This window comes from Dryobates pubescens, chromosome 32 (assembly GCF_014839835.1).
Source record: "Dryobates pubescens isolate bDryPub1 chromosome 32, bDryPub1.pri, whole genome shotgun sequence".
Taxonomy (NCBI): Eukaryota; Metazoa; Chordata; class Aves; order Piciformes; family Picidae; genus Dryobates; species Dryobates pubescens.
Window position 1 is genome coordinate 5,429,646 of NC_071643.1, and position 23,065 is coordinate 5,452,710.

Genomic DNA, 23,065 nt, shown 5'->3' on the forward strand with positions numbered 1-23,065 from the left:
ACGACAGAGCACAACACTGCTGCTCCTCATGTGGGACAGAAGAACCTGGGGGGGGTAGGCAATGGCGTGAAGTTCGTGGGAGCAGGGAAGGAGCTGTGAGCAGTGGGGAGGGAGGAAAAGGGAAGGAAACAAGGGGAGAAGAGGGGAGAAGAGGGGAGAAGAGGGGAGAAGAGGGGAGAAGAGGGGAGAAGAGGGGAGAAGAGGGGAGAAGAGAAGAGAAAGAAGAGAAGAGAAGAGAAGAGAAGAGAAGAGAAGAGAAGAGAAGAGAAGAGAAGAGAAGAGAAGAGAAGAGAAGAGAAGAGAAGAGAAGAGAAGAGAAGAGAAGAGAAGAGAAGAGAAGAGAAGAGAAGAGAAGAGAAGAGAAAAAAGAAAATGAAAAAAGCAAAGCTACTTCTCACTCTAAAGCAACGGTGTTTCAGGGCAACCAGGAAAGAGCTCTTAGCTCTGGTAGAAACAGCCTGAGAGGCCCTGGCCCCAGCTCCTCACTTTGCCAGGGCAAAAGGCACTTTTCCCACCATGGTCCCCTCGACCAGCCTCTTGCACAGGCAGGCTGGAAGCAGCTGGTTCGTGTGGCACTCTGCAGGGGTGCCTGTGGCGGCAGCCCCTGGGGACCTGCACCTCTGCTGGGATCCCTAACCCGTACGGGAATCACAGAGAGCGGCCCGGGGCTGCTCTCCCTCTGCCTGGGCAACGTCGGCCCCTAACGGCAGGAGGAGGACTTCAGCCTCCTCCGGATGAGTGCCGGAGCGGGTTTGGACCAGGCAGCGAGTGCGGCTGCGGGACTGCCGGGTGCCAAATCATCACCCCACCCATCCCTGAGCCGTCCGAAGAGCCTGGCTGGTGCTGTCCGCGGTGGGGGGACGGGCGGAGGGCTTTCCGCGCAGCGCTGGCTCTGCCAAGCTGAGGGGAGCCTCCTGCACCACCTCCCAGTGGGGACTCTGCACCCTGCTAGGAAGGGGGCGGCTGTGCCAAACCCTGCAGCTGCCCCAACGACTGAACAGACAAGAGGGGCTTTGCATGGGGCATGGACACCTCACATCCCCCCAAGACTTTTGCAGTAGGGTGCAGGAGTCATCATAATGGCTGGGAAGCACTGCCTGAGCCTGGGGGGGGTAAGGGCAGCCATGCCAGGCAGACACTGCTCTGGAGAGTGCAGGGAATGTGGCTGTGAGGGCAACGAGGGCAGAGAGCAGTTCCAGAACAAAGTCCACTGCTTCCCTGTTGTCCTGAGGGAGAGGACGCAGGAGAGGCAGGGGGAAACCATCACAGCCTCTGTGGCTGAGAAGGCCACAGAGAAGGTATCTGGAAAGAGCCCAACTCAAACCTTCCAGCAGAAGCCCCCTCCCCACCAAGTGTACCAGATGCTCCAGACCCACAGTGATCCCAAGAACTTCACCTCCCTCCTGCCAGCCCACAAAGGGCAGCGTGTGCAGAGGCTGCCTCTGCCAGCCCCCATCCCTCGGGTGCAGGGGCTGGCATGGGTCCTGGAGGACCAAAGAGCATCCCTGTACCAGCCTTTGGCAACCCAGGGACACAAAATCCCAGAGACACCACCTGGGGCAGCACCAGGGGTGCTAGAGGGGAAAATGCAACCAAACCAAACCCACTGGTGCTCAGCATCTGGCAGCTGCCTGTGCTTGCCCAGGCTCTGCCAGCTGCCCACTCAGCCCTGGGAGAACACAGAGGTGGCAGCTCACCTTGGACACCTCCCCAAACAGTCTCTCCTGGGCTCACTTTTGCCCTCCCAGAAGGCCCAGGGTCCAGGTGCCAGCAGAGGCCTGCCAGCACTTAGATGGGGCAGGGTGAGCAGACCTTCCTGCAGCTGCCCCTGGGGCAGACCTGCATGGGGCATGGGCTGGCTTTCAGGGAGTCATCCTTGAAGACAAGTATTGCCCCACACTTCCCTTGGGAGCTGCACTGGGTCCCCCACTCTTTGCCCATCCCAGGGCAACCCTGCCACTCCCTGCTCAACCAGGGTGCCATGCTGCTGCCCCAGATGCTGCTGTTCCCAGGGTGCCCATGCCAGGATGCCCAGCTGGCAGGACACAGTGATCCCTGAAGCCCTCAGCTTGGAGCAGGCTGCCACCAACCTGTGCTGATGGCAAGGAGTACCCTGCATGAACCTGCTGCCTTCTGGGTCTCACATGGGCACAGGGAAAGAGGATGGAGTAGGAGGTGGATGTCAGCCATGGCCATGCAGGCACATCTCAGGAGAGACACAAAGGCACAGGGAGGCTGAATCTCCCTGAAACAAGAGCAGCAGCACAGAGTGCCCCACATGAGGGGCTGCATTTGCCTTACTGTCTTAGCCAGGCTACCAAAATCCAGCCCACTCCAGTACCAGCACCCCAGGGCAACACCTCAGGTAGGCACACATGGGTCCCAAAGCTGTGGCTGGGTACCCAAAGCTGGGTAGGTGTAAGGGCATTCCCCATTCTGCAGCACAGCCTTGCCCATCTGGATGCTGAGCTGGCTGGTGAACAGTGGCCCAGCTGTGCTGCAGTTGTGGCCCAAGAAGCTGTAAGAAGCTGTACAGAAGGCAAAGGACAAGTGCCTTGCCACCAGCCAGGCTCTGGGCACCTGCCTAGACAGAGGGCCAGACTGGTCCAGCCATGCTCAGTGCTGTAGGATGCTGGAGCAGAGAGCTCCCAGCCTCCCACAGCCCAGCCCCCAGGACTCCCAGGACACAGCTCAGATCCCCAGCCAGGCAAGCTGCTGACTGGGCAACAGAGCCACTAGGTCCCATGGCCAGCATCCTCTGTACAACTGCTTCCAAATATCCCTGGGCAGGGAATGCCACCATGAGCTGCCAGCACTGCACAAGTGGCACCCAGCACCACCCTCTGTCCAAGGCACAGCACCCAGTAGCTCCCCCAGAGCAGAAAGCACCTGCCACTGCTAGGAGCAGACTCTGGGCCGGACTAGCCTCTGAAAACTGGGCAGAAGAGGCCTGAAGAGAATGGCAGCTCCAGCTCCTGCCCTGCAGGGAGAGCTGTAGTTCATGATGCAAGCACACAATAGCACAGAAGGGCAGTTCTGCTTCAAACCATACTCCCAAACCAGCTCTGAGTTTCTGCTGTAGCCATCAGTGCTGCATGTAATGAGATGAGTCAGGAAAAGGAAGTATTTGCATTATAAAGCAAAGCCCTCTAAAAGGGGAGGCTCTCCCTTGGGGTGCTGAAAGTGTTGTGGAGCCCAAAGCACAGACTGGAGCTGGCTGCAGCCTGCATGCTCCCTCTATGCACGAAGCACAGCAAGAAAACACCACTCAACAATGGAAACTTTTCCTTCTTCAGCAAGCAACCAGAGCAGCCCAGAGCAGCTCATTCAGCAGGTGGCCAGGGCAAAGCACAAAGTCTTCCTTTGTGCAGGCTGCTGCCAACAGAGCAGTGCCCACACTGCCTCACACCTGCCAGCTGCTCCAGTGCTCTGCACTGAGCTGTCAGCACAGCCCAGCCCACAATCCCCAGCCAGAGCAGGGCCAATGCAGCTCTGCAACAGACCAAACCACCACAGGAAAGCTTTACATCTGATGAGGTCATAGAACCACAGCACAAAATCATGGGTCCTTGCCTGTCAGCCAGTTTGCCCACTGCTTAAGTGTTACCAAGCCTTCATGGCCACAAGTCTTGTTTATGATCCTTCTTCTATCAAGGCAAGAGTCCTTTAGCACAACATGGAGCAGCTGGCACCTAACAAACCTGAGCAAACATTACTTGCTCAGTTGTGTTTACCTTATCCTCCCTTCACTCAGGCAGACACTGCAAGCAGCTCAGCAGGTCTTGCAGCTAAGGGTTTCTGTGAGCAACAGGCTGACAGCCCCTGGCTTGGACAGTAGCACTCTGTGCTGGGTTAGGAACCATGCCCTGAAGAGTGGTGGTGAATGGTGCCACAGCCAGCTGGCAGCCAGGCACCAGTGGTGTGCCCCAGGGAGCAGTGCTGGGCCCCATGCTCTTTAGTATCTTCACTGATGATCTGGATGAGGGCATTGAGTCAGTCATCAGGAAATCTGCAGATGACACCAAGCTGGGAGCAGGAGTTGGTCTGTTAGAAGGGCTCTGCAGAGGCACCTCGACAGGCTGGACAGATGGGCAGAGGCCAACAGGATGGCATTCAACAAGTCCAAGTGCCAGGTGCTGCACTTTAGCCACAACAACCCCATGAAGAGCTACAGGCTGGGGTCAGAGTGGCTGCAGAGCAGCCAGGCAGAAAGGGACCTGGGGGTACTGACTGACAGCAGCTGAACATGAGCCAGCAGTGTGCCCAGGTGGCCAAGAAGGCCAATGGCATCCTGGCCTGCATGAGGAACAGTGTGGTCAGCAGGAGCAGAGAGGTCATTCTGCCCTGTACTCAGCACTGGTTAGGCCACACCTTGAGTCCTGTGTCCAGTGCTGGGCCCCTCAGTGTAAGGACATCGAGACACTTGAAGGTGTCCAGAGAAGGGCAACAAGGCTGGGGAGAGGCCTTGAGCACAGCCCTGTGAGGAGAGGCTGAGGGAGCTGGGGTTGCTTAGCCTGGAGAGAAGGAGGCTTAAGGGAGACCTTCTTGCTGCCTACAACTCCCTGAAGGGAGGTTGTAGCCAGGAAGGGGTTGGTCTCTTCTCCCAGGCACCCAGCACCAGAACAAGAGGACACAGTCTCAAGCTGCACCAGGGGAAGTTTAGGCTGGAGATGAGGAGAAGGTTGTTCCCAGAGAGAGTTGTTAGCCATTGGAATGTGCTGCCCAGGGAGGTGGTGGAATCCCCATCCCTGGAGGTGTTCTAGAGGGGCTTGGATGTGGCACTTGGTGCCATGGTTTAGTAGTCATGAGGTGTTGGGTGACAGGTTGGACTTGATGATCCTTGAGGTCTTTCCCAACCTTACTGATTCTATGATTCTATTCCTTGTCTCCAGTCTCAGGTCCTGAGGATTTCTTTTAATCACTGGATTTGGGATGGCCTGCACCAGGACACAGCCTCTCCAGCAGGGAGACTCATTAAGATCCAGCTGGCAGGAAAGGGCAGAAAATGCAAACACACCCCTCAGGAACATGCCACATGAGCTGGGAGCTCAAATGAAAGGAGAGAAGTAGAATTAAAAATAAGTTAGAACTTCAGTAAAGGCTATTCCAGCTTCAGTTTAACTAGAGAGGAGAAGGCTCCAAGGAGACCTAATTGTGGCCTTCAAGTACCTGAAGGGGGCCTACAAGAAAGCTGGGGAGGGACTTTTTAGGGTGTCAGGTAATGATAGGACTAGGGGGAATGGAACAAAACTAGAAATGGGTAGATTCAGATTGGATGTTAGGAAGAAGTTGTTCCCCATGAGGGTGGTGAGAGACTGGCACAGGTTGCCCAGGGAGGTGGTAGAAGCCTCATCCCTGGAGGTTTTTAAGGCCAGGCTGTGAGCAACCTGCTGTAGTGTGAGGTGTCCCTGCACATGGCAGGGGGCTTGGATCTAGATGATCCTTGAGGTCTCTTCCAATCTTAACCATTCTATGATTCTAATTGTTTCACACAAGCCAGGACAAAAAGAAATGGGTGCTTCTGAGCAATCAGGACCCTGAAGCATTATAAGGGACAAAAGCTGAAACCATCCCTCTCTAAGGAGGGTGGGGAAGTCTGACCAGAGACTCATTGGGCCAGGGGACAGCCTCTTCAGGAAACAATGGCAAAAACCACCTGCTCCAGGAGAACATGATTAACAATCTCTCCTAAGAATCTACCTTCTGCTAGGGTACACTGACTTCAAATACCCCTGACCATACTCATTAGGTATGGTTATGCTTTGATTTTACAGGTGGCAGGGAAATAGCTTTCCTCCAGTGATGTAAGTAAGAACTTGAGAGCAGGGACTGCAGGGGAAGCAGGAGCTGAGAGCTCTGCTCTCAGGGCTTCCTGTGCATCCACAGTGCAAATGAGCTCTACAGGACAAGTACACAGTCAAAAAGCCAAAACCAGTTTGGGTGCATGCCCCACATCTGCTGTGGCTTTGCTCAGCAGCTGCTTTCATCTCTCCATCCACACTCAAGGCCCAGAAATTACAGAATTCCAGGGCAGCAATTCCCTTTTTTTAGTATCAGAGAGCAGTGTCAGCTGCCACTTTGCTTTGCTGCAACTTGGTCTTTGCAAGCCTTTCCAGTCCTATCATTACTCCCTGCACTGCACTAGGAATGAAGAACACTGCCCAAGAGCACAAATATTTTCCTGGCAGGACACCCAAGGAGTAAATCTCACTTCTGTCTGACCCCAAGTAGAGCCTTTTTAGCATTAAATACTCCTGGACTCATTAAAACCTGCTATTATGACACACTGGGACAAGGTCAGTGCCTGACAGGGCAGTCAAACAGAACATGAGGCCAGACAGGAAATAAAAACCTCAGATATATTTAAGGACATATTAGCACCAGGTTTTTTGGCCAGTCACATGGAGCTGAGGTTTTCAAACACCAGTGAGAAAGTCACTCAGAACAAACAACTGATACCAGCTCAGTGTGAAGGGCATAAAAGCACAGCGAGCCAGGCTCTGCTCTGCCTTAAACTGGGAAACAGGGCATGGTTCCAGTACTGGATTCCACAGGACAGGGCTGGTACAGCAGAGGAAGAGGAGGGCACTGAAAGTCCTTTTACCTCATTTTTCAACACACTGAAGTGCTCTCTGTCAAATCAACAAAGCAGCTTAAAAAGAACCCCCCCCAAAGAGTGAGTATCTCCAAATGTAATAAGCATCCAGACATCCCTCATTGCAATTCAACTGGTTTAAAGCTTTCAGTCAGTTTTACAGGGCTTGCTTTGATCCCAACAGCTATAAAACACATCCTTTATGGAAGGGAAAAAACACTCCTGCACGGCTCCAGCTGCTCCCATTGAAAGGATGTTTCAGCAGCACTCAAAGGTCTGGGCTGGCTTCCAGGTAACACCAAGTGCCAGGTCTCTCTTGCTCTCGGAAGGGATGGATGAGCTGCAACTATCTGAGCCCACTTTTCCCCTCCCCAGGTGAATCCACAGCACAGGGCTCCCAGGTGAGCTGGCATTGCCCATTTATCCCTTTCCCCCGCCCCAGTTCAGGCCTGCAGGACAGCAGAGCCCCTGAGCTGGAAAGGCCTGACACCAGTGCCAGACCTAAGCTTCCAAGTGCTTAGTGAGCCTGCGAATTTTCTCCTTCCTGTTCCTGTTCCCATGCTTTTTCCAGGGCTTTCCTGCCACGTTGCCAGCAGTGGGTGCAGCCACGGGCAGGAGGCCGCTGCCAGGCCGGTACCCCATGGCAGCTCGGACTCCTTTCATCAGGGCACGGACGTTCTCCTGCAAGGGAGGACACAATCAGCAGTGAGGGACCAGAACACCTCTGACCACGAGGAACTGTGCTACCTTCATAAACCCAGAGAAAGGCAAGCTCAAACCCACCCAAAGCTGACGCCCCCCAGCTCCAGAGCTGTGGCCACGCGGCTGAGTCAAAGCCCGCCAAGCACTGTCTGCAGCTGCGCATCGCCACGCCGGCTCCTCAGCGCCTACCGCCGCGAGCGGAGGCAGAGCACCGACGAGGAGACGCTGTGCCCTGACAGACAAGGCAGCCAAGGCACCAGGACTCATTCTCACAGCCTGTGCTTTGCACACAACAATTTCTCTCTGCAAACAAATCTGGCGTCTGTGAAAGGCAGAAGTAAACCAACTCCCTGCCGTCTGGAGCGTGGGCAGCGCTGCTGGGGCTCGCAGCTTGTGCCAGCACTTTGGGCAGCCACAGGAAGAGGCTGGGTAATCCCAAAACAATCCTTTGCAGGCCCCAGTTTTCCCAAGCAGCTGACTGGTTTTTTTGAGCAGAGACAGAGCTCTGCTTTTCAAAATGCATGATTATCTTGAGCTCTGCTTAAGTAAATGCTCCTCACATCCAGCTAACCAACCAGAACGGATCGCGCTGCCCAGGACCCATCCCCTTCACTGCTAAACATCCTGCTCTGATCCCTGTCAGGTATGCAGACTTCAGCAGTTATGGATTTGACATTTCATTATGAGTCATTCCCCCCAGTAACACAGGGGAAAAAAACAGATCCCTGTGGGACCTAACAAGCTGCAGAGAAGTGGAGTTCCCATTTTCCACCTTGAGACTTCTGTTAGATTTTAAATGTTTCCCTGTTCTTTTCAGCTGCTTTGGGGCTCTGAGTCAAGACAACCTGAAGAAGCTTATCATGTCCCCTAAATACATCATCTCCAGAAAGAAAAGTTGGTTTGAAGGACCTTCTCCCAGGCAACCAGCACCAGAACAAGAGGACACAGTCTCAAGCTGCACCAGGGGAGGTTTAGGCTGGAGGTGAGGAGAAAGTTCTTCATGGAGAGAGTCATTCGTCATTGGAATGTGCTGCCCAGGGAGGTGGTGGAGTCCCCATCCCTGGAGGTGTTCAAGAGGGGACTGGATGTGGCACTTGGTGCCATGGTTTAGTCATGAGGTCTGTGGTGAGAGGTTGGACTTGCTGAGCTTTGAGGTCTCTTCCACCCTTGGTGATACTGTGACCTGTTAGTCCAAACCCTTGCTCCTGCTCAGCTGCTGTGCCACACCACTCTCCCTCCTTCTCTTTCTTCCCGCTCTGTTTGCCCGGGATTGATGTTGGGCCCCTAATGACAAGGGTCACCCCACTGCTCTCTTAAAAAACAGCCTTGAGCACCTCATTAGCTATCTTCCAGTCACCCAGGACATCCCCAGTGTTTTAGGAGACAACAAAATTAACAAAGTGCTCAGAGGAATTATATGCAGATGCCAAAGGCATCCCTTAACTCAGCAGCCCTCCATCCTCAAAGCTGTTTTTCCCAGTAACTATGACACACCAGTGCTGCTCCAAACACTGCTAGAACAAATCTCCTCCAGCACTTACCTGGTGGAAAAATGCTTTGTCTACCACATTTTCAATTTGTTTTGCTTTGGTGTTCTTCTCAGGCTTCATTTGCCCAGCGGCCTGCATGGTTCTGCTCTCTGGGCACCTTTGATGCTGGTGCTGAAAATCATTTGGGTCAACTCCAGGGGGTGGATGGCAATACAGCAGCTTCCCCTGTGAAAGTGATGGGATATAGTTATCATACACACAAAAAAAAGCCCCACAACCCACCACAGCACCTCAGAGAGAGACCTGGAGAGGAGAGAAAACAACTCCAAAGCTACAAAGAACCCTAGAAGCCCAGGGGCTCACAATGACAGGCTAACCATCAAGACACTTCATTTCTCTTTCCAGGGAACAACTGGCTTGACTAAGTTAAAGCATCATTCTATCTCTGCTTCAAAGCACCACTTCCACCTGCAAACCTCTCAGGAGTCCTGGAGGATTCTGTTAAGAAACTCAACAATAAGCTGCTGAGAGTTGCTGCAGATGCCTGAAGTATGACAACACCCAGACCCACAGCCCAAAATATTGGCCCAACTGTTTGCTTCTGGTTTTGCTGCCTGTTTTAGGTCATCTCTTCAGCTAACATCTTCTTTTGAAGCAATCATCCTTTCAAGACAAGCAGCTTGAGAAACTGCATTCATCCTTTTGAGCCACCAAACCAGTCCAATTCAAAGAGTGTTTTAACACATGGTGATTTTTATCCAGAGAAAGAGAATTCACTTCATTGTGAATTCATGCTCCAGTGAAACTTTCCACTGACCTCCTAGCAGGAAAGAGAACCCAGATGGCAGCAGAACTTACACTGACGTAGTCTTTCAACACGTATCGAGCTGATCTTGGCTGGTCTGGCTGCCCATGTGCTGTCATAAAGCCTCTCATATCTGCAAGAGAAATCCAAAGGACATTCTGTGTCAGTGCAGCAGGAGAATTCACACAGTTCTTCTGCTCTGCTGCCTAACTGCACATTTGTATCCTCACTCACAAAAAAACCCTTCCCTTACAAAAAGGCTGGGGAAAGCAGGAGGGGGTGGAAATCAGGTTCTTTGTTGGTTGGAAAGGTACTGGAGAAGCACCCTAGACTGAGTGGAATGAGGAGAGCTGACAACCCCCTGCCAGCAGAAAACTTGCTGGGATTTTGGTTTTGCTTTAAGGCCAGAGATTAACTGCACCAGAGAATCAGACAAGGGGGCTGGACCATTGAGACACTTGAAGGTGTCCAGAGAAGGGCAGTGAGGCTGGGGGAGGGTCTGCAGCACAGCCCTGTCAGGAGAGGCTGAGGGAGCTGGGGTTGTTTAGCCTGGAGGAGGCTCAGGGGAGACCTCATTGCTGCCTACAACTCCCTGAAGGGAGGTTGCAGCCAGGTGGGGGTTGGTCTCTTCTCCCAGGCAACCAGCAGCAGAACAAGAGGACACAGCCTCAAGCTGCACCAGGGGAGGTTCAGGCTGGGTATTAGGAAGAAATTCTTCCTAGAAAGAGAGATTGGCCATTGGGATGTGCTGCCCAGGGAGGTGGTGGAGTCATCATCCCTGCAGGTGTTCAAAAAGGGACTGGATGTGGCACTTGAAGCCATGGTTTAGTTAGTCAGGAGGTGTTGGGTGACAGGTTGGACTTGATGATCTTTGAGGTCTTTCCCAACCTTATTGATTCTATGACTCGAAGATCTCCAGATGTCCCTTCCAACCCAACATCCTGTCAGATAAACCTTCACTGCACTCTACCAAGGCTAAATCAAAACAGAGTTGATGGGAGGTATTTAAAATGACAAGAGCATCACTCCATACTACACACACTGAGAGTCACCATCCCTGGAGGTGTTCAAAAAAGGCTTGGCTGTGGCACTTGGAGCCATGGTTTAGTTGTCAGGAGGTGCTGGGTGTTAGGTAATAGGTTGGACTTGATGATCTCTGAGGTCTTTTTCAACCTGGCTGATTCCATGACTGGCAAAGCATTTCACCAAGGTGCTCAACAGGCTCACTACATCTGCCAGAGCCAGCAATGCACTGCTGCAACACACACACACGAGGTCAGCTGTTAACACAGGCCCTTCCTGAGAGCGGGGCGAGTCCTAACGCGGAGGTTCAAAGCACAGCAAACCTCAGGCGAGCCTAACTTTAAGAAGTCCTCCTAAGGCTGTGCTCAGGACCATGCACACAGTGCAGGTGACAGGTTTCCAAGGGATCATCACTCACATCCATATGCTGTTAGCAGCTCTTCAGCTGTCGGCTTTCGCTCTGGATCCTCATCTTCCCTCGGCCTTATTATGCTTATTCCATAGGTTGCTTCCAGAACGTTCCGTGGGATATGCTGGCAAACGTAAGCTAGTGAAGGAAACCACCTGGTGATCTGCAGCCACACAAGGAACCTTGCTCTTGTCACCCCAAGAGCACACTTTAAGCCTGACTTTTGGGCTTTGTCACAAACCAGGAAGACAGCACAAGTCTGACAAGAAGATCTGAAACGAGATGGGGAAGAGAGCCCAGCACAGCAGGGCTGCCTTAGCCAGTCTGCATCCCCACCCCCTCAGAACAGGAACACAGGTGCCCCCCAGCAGGGCTGTAACATGCTGCACTGCACACTGCAGATGCAAGCCTTGCAGGCATTCTCACAGACCTCATGCAAAGGATATTAGAGAAATGGGTGGCACGTGGTCCCTCATCTGGTCTATAGGGAGAATTCCAGAACAAATCATTTCTGCCTTGGTAGAGATGAAAGATGGCATCACAAGACCAGGGCAATCACACAGGCACAGGCCAGGCTCCACATACAGGGTCTACACAACAAAAAAGCCCAATGAGTTCACCAAGGCAAGTCAGTGTCCATGGAGGAAAAAGGAACCAGGAAGGCAAAAAAAACTCAATCAAATGCACAGGTGAAGGATGGATGACAAGGAGGATAAGCAGAAACTCTACAGGTGTCTGCCCTGCTGGCCTCAGCCAATGAACTCAGGAAATGTGAAGTGGAAGACTGCAGCACTTCCAAGATTGCTAAATTAGGTGTCCAGATGGGGGCAGCAAGATCTTCACTCTCTAGTCTGATGGGAGAGAAGAAAGCAATCCAGAAGCTTTTAACTGTCCTGGACCTCAAAATGAAGAGCTTGATCATATGAAAAAGGCAGAACTGACTCAACTTACTCACAGCAGTGACTGTGAACCAGAAGGATGGTTTGAAAGCTTGACCTTAATCTATCCAGAGGAGGACTCACTTTTCAGAGGCTCTCTCCACAGGACAGGTGTTGAAAAAAGGGCCAAGCTACCTAAATAAAATCAGGAGATGGAAAATATCTCCCACTGCACAGCAGCTCTCAAACTGCAGCAGGAGGCTGGAAGCAAAAACTACATTTCCAAAATGATATACACCAAGCTCACCCCTCTCCAACCCACCCTGCTGGGCAGAGCTCAGGGTCACAGACAGAGCTCTCAGTGAGCCCACACGGTTGCAAGGAGTTCATAATGAAGCTCTCTTCCACCAGGGGGAAAAAGAAATCATTAGAAGATTTTGTTAGCAGTACCTGAAAGTGTTTGGTACGGCCTGGTGTGGCAGACACTGACACCTTCTTGTTTCCAAGGATTGTGTTGATGGTTGAACTTTTGCCAACGTTAGGATAGCCCACCTGGATGACAAAGAAGTAACAGTGGGGTCAGGCAGGGGGATGCCAGAACACTGGCAAAGCTCTCACACAGAAGTGGGTCAAGGGAGGGGATTCTCGCCCTCTGCTCAGCTCTGGGGAGACCCCACCTGGAGTACTGCATCCAGGTCTGGAGCCCCTATTACAGGAGGCATCTGGAGGTGCTGGAAGGTGTCCAGAGAAGGGCCACGAGGATGAGCAGAGGGCTGGAGCTGCTCTGCTGAGAGGACAGACTGAAGAAGTTGGGGCTGTTCAGTCTGGAGAGGAGAAGGCTCCAAGGTGACCTCATTGTGGCCTTCCAGTATCTGAAGGGAACTACAAGAAGGCTGAGGAGGGACTTCTTAGGATCTCAGGTAGTGATAGGACTAGGGGGAATGGAATGAAGCTGGAGGTGGGGAGATTCAGGCTGGATGTGAGGAGGAAGTTGTTCACCATGAGAGTGGTGAAGCCCTGGAATGGGTTGTCCAGGGAGGTGGTTGAGGCCCTGTCCCTGGAGGTGTTTAAGCCCAGGCTGGATGAGGCTCTGGCCAGGCTGCTCTAGTGTGGGGTGTCCCTGCCCATGGCAGGGGGGTTGGAACTAGCTGATCCTTGTGGTCCCTTCCAACCCTGACTGATACTGTGATGATACTAAGCACTTAAACAAAATGCACTACAAATGTTAAGACAAGCAGTCAGGAACACTGAGCTCCAGGACCTTCAGAGTTAATCTCTGCACAAACCCCTTGGAGATCTGTGCTTGCTGGTTTGGGGTTTTGTTTTCCCACTAGGAAGTCAGGCTACAGGATGATTTTTTTTCTCCCACAGAAGACACATGGAATTAAAATTCAGATTAAGCAAGTTCCATTTAAGCACAAAGTCCAACTCACCAACCCAACATTGACTTCTCCATCCTTCACCCTTGGTCCCTTGTGCATGGTTTTGAATATTTCAAGCAGCTCATTTCTCTGTACCAGATGGCTGAAGTTCCTGATGTTCCTGTTCTGCTCCTGCACTGCATGCTGCACTGCATGCTGCACTGCAGCACCAGCAGTCCTGCTTCCCACCCTCTCTGGGGCAAGGGCATTTACTTTGTCACTGCCTTCATCTTCAGAACAGGTTTGCCAGGCTTCCTCTTCATCATCTTCACAGTCTTCATATTCATCACTGCTGTCACTATCACTAATCAGACCTGGGGTTACAGTTTGCAGAGTGTTGCCTGTGGATGTGCTTTCTGCACTGTCTTCTGCTGTGTCCTCGTCGTCCTCTTGACTGGAGCTTTCCTCCTCAGAACCATTTGGGTCCTCTGCTACATCTTCAGTGTCTAGTCCCTGTGTGAACAGCAGTTCATAGGTGAAGTGAAAACACAACACTAGGTCTTCATCAGCCAGGTCCCAAGGACTGACACAAGGTTTTTAAGGGTAGGCTGCAGAAATAACTGGCCTGTTTTAGGAGAACACCAAAGCACTCCAACAGGAATTGCTAGCTTTAGTGGGAAGCCATTAGAGCTTTCATTACAGTAATTTCAAGCTGGCTTTCTTTCTTTTCAGTCCAACTCCTCACACTTCCTGCCTGCAACAGCTCTCATTCCAACAGAACAGATCTTTTCCCAACAGCACTTTGACCTTTCCTTCACAAACTGAAAGCAGCCAGCAGAACTAACGTGTCAGCCTTACTCTGAAATCAATATGCAAACCCATTTTATCCAAGGGCTGCAAACCAGATGAGAAGACTAGGGATTTCTGGAAGGAGGCATGGGATATACCACAGCTGAACAGCAATAGCTGTGACAGATGAACACAGCAAGACCTGAGAGTGGCATCTATTGAGAACGTGTAACCTGGGGCAGGCAGTAGCACAGTTTGTTCCACTGGGCAAAGAAAGGCACCCAGGTACCTCAGGTTCTCCAACAAAAACCTCCTCTCCCTGGGAGTGACAAATCCTCTGTGCAGATAACCATGTCCCTCACAACATCCCTCTTGGAATGGAGGGGTCCATATCCAAGTGGAGGCCAGTGTCAAGTGGAGTCCCCCAGGGATCAGTACTGGGACCAGTAGCTGGGGTTGTTTAGCCTGGAGAAGAGGAGGCTCAGGGGAGACCTCATTGCTCTCTACAACTACCTGAAGGGTGGTTGTAGCCAGGAGGCAGTTGGTCTCTTCTCCCAAGCAACCAGCACCAGAACAAGGGGACACAGTCTCAAGCTGCACCAGGGGAAGTTTAGTCTGGAGGTGAGGAGAAAGTTCTTCACTGAGAGAGTCATTCACCCTTGGAATGTGCTGCCCAGGGAGGTGGTGGAGTCACCATCCCTGGAGGTGCTCAAGAGGGGATTGGATGTGGCACTTGGTGCCATGGTCTAGTCATGAGGTCTGTGGTGACAGGTTGGACTTGATGATCTTTGAGGTCTTTTCCAACCTTGGTGATACTATGAAGTGTGTCAGTCTTGTTTAACATCTTTGCTGGCAACATGGACAGTGGCATTGAGGGCACCCTCAGCAGGTTTGCTGATGACACCAAGCTGTGTGGTGCAGCTGACAGCTGGAGGGAAGGGATCCAGCCAGAGGGACCTCGACAGGCTGGACAGGTAGGCCCACAACAACCTCAGGAGGTTCAACAAGACCAAGTGCAAGGTCCTGCATCTGGGCTGGGGGCAATCCCAAGTACTGATATAGGCTGGGCAGGGACTGGCTTGAGAGCAGCCCTGAAGAAAAGCACTTGGGGGTACTGGGGGATGAGAAGCTCAACATGAGACACCAATGTGCACTTGCAGCCCAGAAAGCCAACCAGAGCCTGGGCTACAGCAAGAGAAGCATAGCCAGCAGGTCATGGTAGGAGATTCTCCCCCTCCACTCTGCTCTGGTGACACCACACCTGGAGTGTCAAGTCCTGGAGCCCTAATTACAGGAAGGATCTGGAGGCGCTGGAACATGTCCAGAGAAGGGCCACGAGGATGAGCAGAAGGCTGGAGCTGCTCTGCTATGGAGACAGACTGAGGGATTTGGGGCTGTTCAGTCTGGAGAGGAGAAGGCTCTGAGGAGACCCAATTGTGGCCTTCCAGTATCTGAAGGGGGCTACAAGAAAGCTGGGGAGGGACTTTTTAGGCTGTTAGGGAGTGATAGGACTGGGGGGAATGGAACAAAACTAGAAATGGGTAGATTCAGGTTGGATGATTGGAAGAAGTTCTCCCCATGAGGGTGGTGAGACACTGGCACAGGTTGCCCAGGGAGGTGGTGGAAGCCTCATCCCTGGAGGTTTTGAAGGCCAGGCTGGATGTGGCTGTGAGCAACCTGCTGTAGTGTGAGGTGTCCCTGCCCATGGCAGGGGGTTGGAACTGGATGATCCCTTGAGGTCCCTTCCAACCCTGACAATTCTATGACTCTGTAATTCCAATTCTGTTAGTGAGTTAGGAGTATGCAAACAGATCCACTGAAGAGCTGTTTGTGCAGCTACTCACCAGTGCCTTAAGGCACAAATGCACACTCTAGTTCAGCATTATTTATCACGTCCCTGTCGTAACCGTGGAAGAGAAATGGCAAGCACTATCAACAGTGACTGAGCAGTGCACCACATTTCACTCTTCTCACTTTTGTCTCTGAATCAAAGGGCCTCAGAACAATCCTTCCCTGAGACAAGGACTGTGCCTGTCTTAGAGAAGGGCACAGAAATGCCACAAGCAAAACTCCAAAGCAAGTTACCAGAGGCAGCCAGCGTACATGCAGTTGGAACCGGTCACCTACAGTACCTTTACTTCTCCAGACAGACGTTTGCACTCTGCCAGGGCCGACCAGAACACCACCTTAATGCCTTCTTTCTCAAAGAACTCTGCCCAAGCAGCCCGCTGCTCTTCACTCAGCAGATCTGCTTTGTTTATCAGGATCATGTTCTGCTTGTCCTGGCTCACTTCTTTAACGTAACTCTCCTGAAGAGAACAAAAGGAAGACGCATTTGTGCCCTGGTTTGCATTCCTCCTCCCCACAAGGTGGATGTAAGAACAGCAAGACAAGTCACCCCATCCAGCTCCATGCAGCTCTAGCTAAGCTTACCATCCCCTGGGCTGGATGCAACTGGTTGTTCAGCAGGCAGCTACAAGGACAAACTGCAGCACACAACTAGCACAGTACAGGTTGATTCTGGACACATGTGCAAACACCTTGTTTGCCTAGAGTTATGACAAGGACCTCATAGCAGGAACTCCCAAGATCAACTGTTTGAGCAATTTCTTATCTTCCTGATGAACAGTGTCCTATAGTCCATCATGCAGTAATTCCTGATCCTTTGGTTTCAGCACAGTAATCCCCACCCATTTTCATTCCACTGTGCTTCGAAACAGAATGCTTCCTGTAAGTGTGGACACTGCTAGGAAGTGATGAGAAGTGAGGTAATACCTCACAGAACATCTCAGAAGTGCCTCTAAATCCACAACACCCTGTGTGAAACACCAAACCAACACTTTAAAGACTAATGTAATGCCAGAACAGTGGCATAAATAAGACAGCCAGTTAGGCACAAGAGCAGAGCAGCTTCAAGATGGCTGAACCTGTGAAATGAAATAAAACCCCAAACCATATAAACCCTAAGCAATAAACTGAAGCAAGCAACCAAGAAAGTGGTTTACTTACCAGGTCTTGGCATCTGAACAGGAGGGGGTTTCTAGCATCTACTATCTGGACTACAATATCACTGGAAAAATAAGAAGAAAGCCACATGAAGCACTCCTCCTTGCCTTGCCTCAAAGAAAGCAGCCAGGCATAGAATGTTGATGTTACTTACTTTTAGGTTGGAACTGCAATGGTTTAGCATCTGTTAACCTGCTAAGCACCTTTACTGAACTAGCAAAGCATCCCAGTATCCCCCATGCCTCAATGGAGGCCTTGCTTGTAGTACACAGCAGTGCTGCTGTACAGCATTTCTGCCTCACTCAGCTCATTCTGCTGTAGAGCCAGCAAGGGGAAAGAACACAGCCCTCTCCTGCCAGACCATCTACCCTTGGAAGCTCAGCAGGCAAGAATCAGAGCAGCGGCATTCTACCCTTTAGAACGTTACTGAAAACTGGGATAACACAACCTGGTTTCTGTCTGTCCTCATCCCCAAACTCTGGTAGGGTGGCTGCAGAGGGGAAGAAGAGGTGGGTTTCCTACACAGTGAGCTACTCTGGAACACTCTGGTCCCCCTTGCACGGGGCAAGTCTCCCACAAATGGCCTCCACATCCAAACACCGGGTTGCCACCGCATCTACCAGCAGCAAGACTCATCAGTCCTACCTGCAAACTGAACACACTGGCTGCAGACACAGAGGAATCCATGTTTCTTTCTTTTTCAAGAGAAGGGGGGAAATTTAACCACAGCCTTGTGCACTGGAATTCCTCCAGGCAAGTATTTTGAAGTACTGGCTGCCACACGCTGATTCTATTTGCCTGACAGGGATCTCTGTTAACTCAGCTTCAGAACACCACGGATTGCATGGGAGAACTTCAAGCTTCACTGGGCAGTTGGTTGGATATGAAAATAAAGAAAAATAAACCAAAATCACTAAAACCCCCCCCCAAGGGAGTCATTTAATAAGCTGCATGGGTACTGAACAGTTACAGACATTCCAAGATCTCTACAAGAGAAAGCTGCCACCAGGGTACAGGAATGGGGTACAGAGCTGTTACTGAATCACATCACTGGGAGCTAGCTTGAGGCAAAGACAAGAAAAGGCAGAGCACTGATTGGTAAGGTAAGGGGCTGGAGGACTTGCTCATTTGATTCTGAGACAGCATCCTCACCCTTCATGCAATCAAAAGCTCCAGTAAAGAGCAGAAAGGCATTAACAACACGCTCCAGCCACTTCAAGCACACAACAGGCTCATACTGCACAGCACGATACCCTGGAGTGGACACTCCCAACCCATTCCCAACTCTCTCAGCCAAAGGCCCAGCAGCACCCAGCACAAAGCCACCCTTGTGAAAGAACCAGCTCACCATGACCTCACTGCTGAGGCATTTTTCAATTTGGGGAAAATCAGACGAGATGATTTCAAACTTAATTACTAGTGAAATTAAATGCCCCCCTTAGATTAACACAGCAGATAGCACTCCTATTGTATTACAGCTCAACTGAGCACACAAAGCTAGCTCTGTGATGACAGCCTGTTGTCTTTTGTCCCCTGCTGCAGTTTCACTGCATGGCAAGAGGCCAAGGCAAGAGGCTCCTTCCTTCCCAACACTGTTCAGCTGATCTCCCTTGCCTCCTGCCCCTTAACATCAGGCTACAGCTGGATGGTTGAGAAAGAGGGGGAAGGGTTAATCTTGGCAAAAGACCTCAAAGACCCATTCTCAAGAGACCTCCCATACAGAATTAATTACTAGAAGAGACAAAGAGCAGCAGCATCTGAGACTTGGAGGAGAACTACAGAAGTGCTGAGTGCTGGTGTGCACCACTAAGCAGCTGCCCTTCTTCACACCACATTTTCATCATTTCAAAACAAAACCACTCCTGTGCCGATAATGAAACATCACTAACTGTAACTGCCTTTCCTGTGCTCAGGCACTTGAAGCTTGACTCCAAAGCTTCAATTCAGGAAAACACATTAAACATTACTTTAAGAAGAAGTTCTCACCATGAGGGTGGTGAGACACTGGCACAAGTTGCCCAGGGAGGTGGTGGAAGCCTCATCCCTGGAGGTTTTTAAGGCCAGGCTGGATGCGGCTGTGAGCAACCTGCTGTAGTGTGAGGTGTCCGTGCCCATGGCAGGGAGGTTGGAACTAGAAAATCCTTGGGGTCCCTTCCAACCCTAACAATTCTATGATTCTATGACTTTGAAAAAGCAGCTGGTGATATACTTTACCTCCTCTCAATGACCCTCCAAAGCTGGCGCCAAAATTCCAAGTTTCGCTCAAACGGGGTTAGAATCAACTTTTTCTCTTCCTCGAGGCTAAGGCAAAACAGAAAGAAGAGATCACATGTGGCCCATGTCAGGCAGCATGTACATGACCAGCCCTTCCTTTGATCCAAGAGCCTTTCATGTCAGGGAGAGCTACCAAATCAGACTCATACAGTAGGCTTTGCAAACAGAGCAAGCGTATGGCTGAAGCGGTGCCAGCGGCACCGGCTCAGGGGTGACGCCAACGGAGAAATGGGCAAGGATGGCAAGAATAAAGCCTCATTGAGAGACTGCCTGTGAGATTTCAGAGCTACAACAGTATCCCAAATGCCAGCAGTTATTACTCAATCAGGTACCACCAGGAAAGAATAACTAAGTTGGGGATGGTACTGGAAATGGCTCTGTACAGCCTTCCATTCATGTTTATCGCTGCCTGAACGTCTTCGCTCAGGGCAAGCATAAGCTCACAGGGTGAGTAGCTACCTTTCCAGACCAGCAAGGAAGCTGCTGCACAGAGGCTGGCAGCACTGCTGCTCTTAGAAGACACATTCACCACTCCTCCACTCCACAGGCAAGAGCAGAACATCACACTCCACCTTCAAGAACTTCCATTATACACAGGACAAGAACAGGCACATGCAAGAGATCTTTGCAGAGCTCACCACAGAGATGTGCCTGGACTGTGGCTAGGATGCTCAGTCTTCTAGAACAAGTAGAGGGAGCTACACAAGATGTTGATTTTATAGATACAGCAAGGATAAATACAACCCACTGTTTCCTGTGACTCCAAATGTCACCAGCTACTTTCCCAGACACCAGTGGCATACTCACTGGGCAAGCTGTCGCCTCCACTCGAGAAAGCTCTCTCTCTCAGCCTGCTTCAAGTCCTCCACACTGGTTGTCCTGTCCCAGCGGGGCCTGTAACAAGCACATTTTGGTGATGCTCAGAAGCAGCAGGCAGACCAGTGACACTACTGCAGTAACATCCATAGAGAGCACAAGCACCACACAGTCAGCCACCCTGAGGTGGTTGTAGCTCAGACGTGCACGCGCTTGCTTTCAGCAGCTTTAAGCATGCTTATTCTTCTTACTCTTTCTAAACTCCACCAGCTGAGAGGGCAGTATGCAGACTGCCTTTGGGAAGTTGGTTGGGTTTCTTGAAACTTTCTAGAGCATTTAAGATGAGACATTTCTCTCTTTGTGCATCACACACAGAGCTCTGTAAATGCTTACTAGAAGGCCTGGGCGCACCACCTCCAGCAGTGCCAGGCTCTGAGCAGGAAACTCCAAGCGTCCAATCAGGACAGATGGGCTGGGGCTGGCAGGCACCTGTGCTGTGAGTTAACTGCAGGTATGTGCAGGCCAGGTAGTGGCTTCCCTCCAGACAAGGTACTGACAAAGCAGAGGGCTGCTCCTAGGCTTGCAGCCACCAAGACACTGAGCCCACTCAGTAGAGGGAGCACACCCAGGCCCAGCCCTGAGGATTCACCTTCGTGGGATGCGCAGGAACTGTTGGTTCTCCTCATGCAGCTGCTGGACATGCTGGGCCTCCTGGGCCGTGAGCAGGCCAGTGCAGCTCTGGGCAGACACAAACTGGATGTTCAGACGCTCTGCAGGACGAAGGAGACAATCATCCCGACAGCCCACCGATCCCGCCCCTGCTTGTCACCATCCCTGCTGCCCTGCCTCAGGACCGCAACTCATGTCCCCTGATCTGCCCGACCAGCCAGCTCCACTGCCAGCCTCACACCTATTTCCAGAACAGGTCTTGCCTCGACTGCCCGGGCCCCGAGCCCCAAGAATCCCTCTGCAAACCCTGCATGCCGCCGCTGGCACCAAGGTGCCCCCTCCCCAAGCCCCGGCAACACCTCTCCAGCCCCTGGATGCCCCCGCAGGCCCCAAGGTGTCACCCCCTGGACTGTCACCAGGGCCGTCCCTGGGCCCTGCCACAGCCCAGGCCCCGCTCCGGCTCCTCACCAGCCACAAATCGGGTGCCGGCCAGTTCGGCCGTGGCCAGGAACTCTTCCAGCGGGCTCTGCTCGGGCGCCGAGCGCAGGTCTGGCCCGCGGTCGCCGCCCACCTCGCTCGTGTGCCGCTGCCGAGAGAAGACACCGCTGTCAGCCTGGGCCGCCCCGGCCTCCCGCCGCGCCGCCGCCGCCGCCGCCCAATCCCCCACCTTACCCATGAGGAGGAGCCGCGGTGCCCCAGGCCGCGCTGCCGCTGCAGGGAGCGGCCCAGCCCCGCGTCCCGCTTCTTGCCCATGCCGCCGCCGCGGCCGGAAGTGCGGCCTGCAAGCCGCCTGGCTTCCGCGGGCCCGCCCGGGTTCCTCCGCCCAGCCCCGCCGCCCGCGGAGCAGCGTTCCGGGCAGCTGGGTTCCGGCACTGCCCGCCCGCCACGCGCTGGCCGCCGGGAGGCGCCCGGCCCCGTAGCCCCCCGGGACCGGCCCAGCGCTGACCGCTCCTCGCCACGGCCCGCGCCGTGCCCGGCCTGCCTGGGCATCGCTCCGTGCACCCGTGGCGCAGCCGTCCAGCAGCTCTGTCTGGCCCTCCATCTACCCCAGACTGGCCTGTCCCTCCCTCCCTCCCCCTATCCATCCATCCCTCCCCCTATCCATCCATCCCTCCACCCATCCATCCATCCCTCCATCCATCCCTCCACCCATCCCTCCAACCATCCATCCACCTATCCACCCACCCATCCATCCACCTATCCACCCACCCATCCATCCATCCACCCACCCATCCATCTACCCACCCATCCACCCACCCATCCACCCACCCATCCATCTACCCATCCATCTACCCATCCATCTACCCACCCATCCACCCACCCATCCATCTACCCATCCATCTACCCATCCATTCATCCATCCATCTACCCATCCATTCATCCATTCATCTACCCATCCATTCATCCATCCATCTACCCATCCATCCACCCATCCCTCCCCTTGGCTCTCAGCCTCTCTGACATTCCCCTTTCCCAAGCCCAGCTCTAACCCCCTCATTCCCACAGCAGTCACCAGCCCCACCATTAAAACATGCCACTAATCAAATGCAGGGCATGTCCAAACCCAGCGCCCCAGGTCTGTGCACTGCTGGCAGCTGCAAGTGCTGTTTTTAGCTCGCTGACTTGGCCTCCTGTGGATGCTCTTTCCAAGAACCAAACAACACCAGCAGCAAGGAGTACAAAACCTTGTGCCAGGAGGCAGTGACAGGGGCAGGGGTTTTGTGCATCCCTCCATGGAAAGCCACAAGCTGCCAAGACCGAGGTTGCCCCTGTGCCCTGTAACATACCTAGCCCAATGCAAGCCCCCCCATCCTCAGTCTCCATCATCCCAACACAGCAAACAGCACATACAAGAAATGATGATGCCATCCCAGATATGACAGTAGAAGGTGTGTTGCCAAAAACTCACCAGCCTGGGCACCACTGCAGGGTGGAGGAAGTTGCCTGCCCAGCCAGGGAACCATCAAATAGGTTTTGGCAGCAGCCGTTCTGGTCAGTCCAGGTCAAGATGGGAGAGAACGTTTAATTAATAAACAACTTGACCTGTTCTTGCACAGTGAACTGATTTATGAACCATTTCTCCTTTATGGGCCCTTGGGTTAAGGCCAGACATTTTTGACTATAACTCTGTAATGTGTATCAGTTGTAACTGGGTAATATCCTGGCTAGTCCCTGAAAAACACAGGTACCACTAGCACAGCCAGGCAAAAATTCAGGTGCTGGCTGCCCACAGCAGGGCAGCATGCAA

The 23,065-nt window shown here is 52.6% G+C and overlaps 1 protein-coding gene across 1 annotated transcript; it reads right to left on the bottom strand.

The window, feature by feature from the left end:
* Nucleotides 1–6,672: 6,672 nt before the first annotated feature.
* On the bottom strand, nt 6,673–21,602 carry LSG1 (large 60S subunit nuclear export GTPase 1). Its single transcript, XM_054175606.1, has 14 exons — nt 21,490–21,602; nt 21,286–21,403; nt 20,798–20,918; nt 20,140–20,226; nt 19,273–19,359; nt 17,062–17,122; nt 16,185–16,361; nt 13,336–13,776; nt 12,353–12,454; nt 11,471–11,614; nt 11,034–11,157; nt 9,646–9,725; nt 8,839–9,012; nt 6,673–7,276 (listed from the first exon to the last, which is right to left on the bottom strand). The coding sequence occupies exons 1-14, from the start codon at nt 21,568–21,570 to the stop codon at nt 7,097–7,099; spliced, it is 1,977 nt and encodes a 658-aa protein (XP_054031581.1). The 5' UTR covers nt 21,571–21,602; the 3' UTR covers nt 6,673–7,096.
* Nucleotides 21,603–23,065: the final 1,463 nt, after the last annotated feature.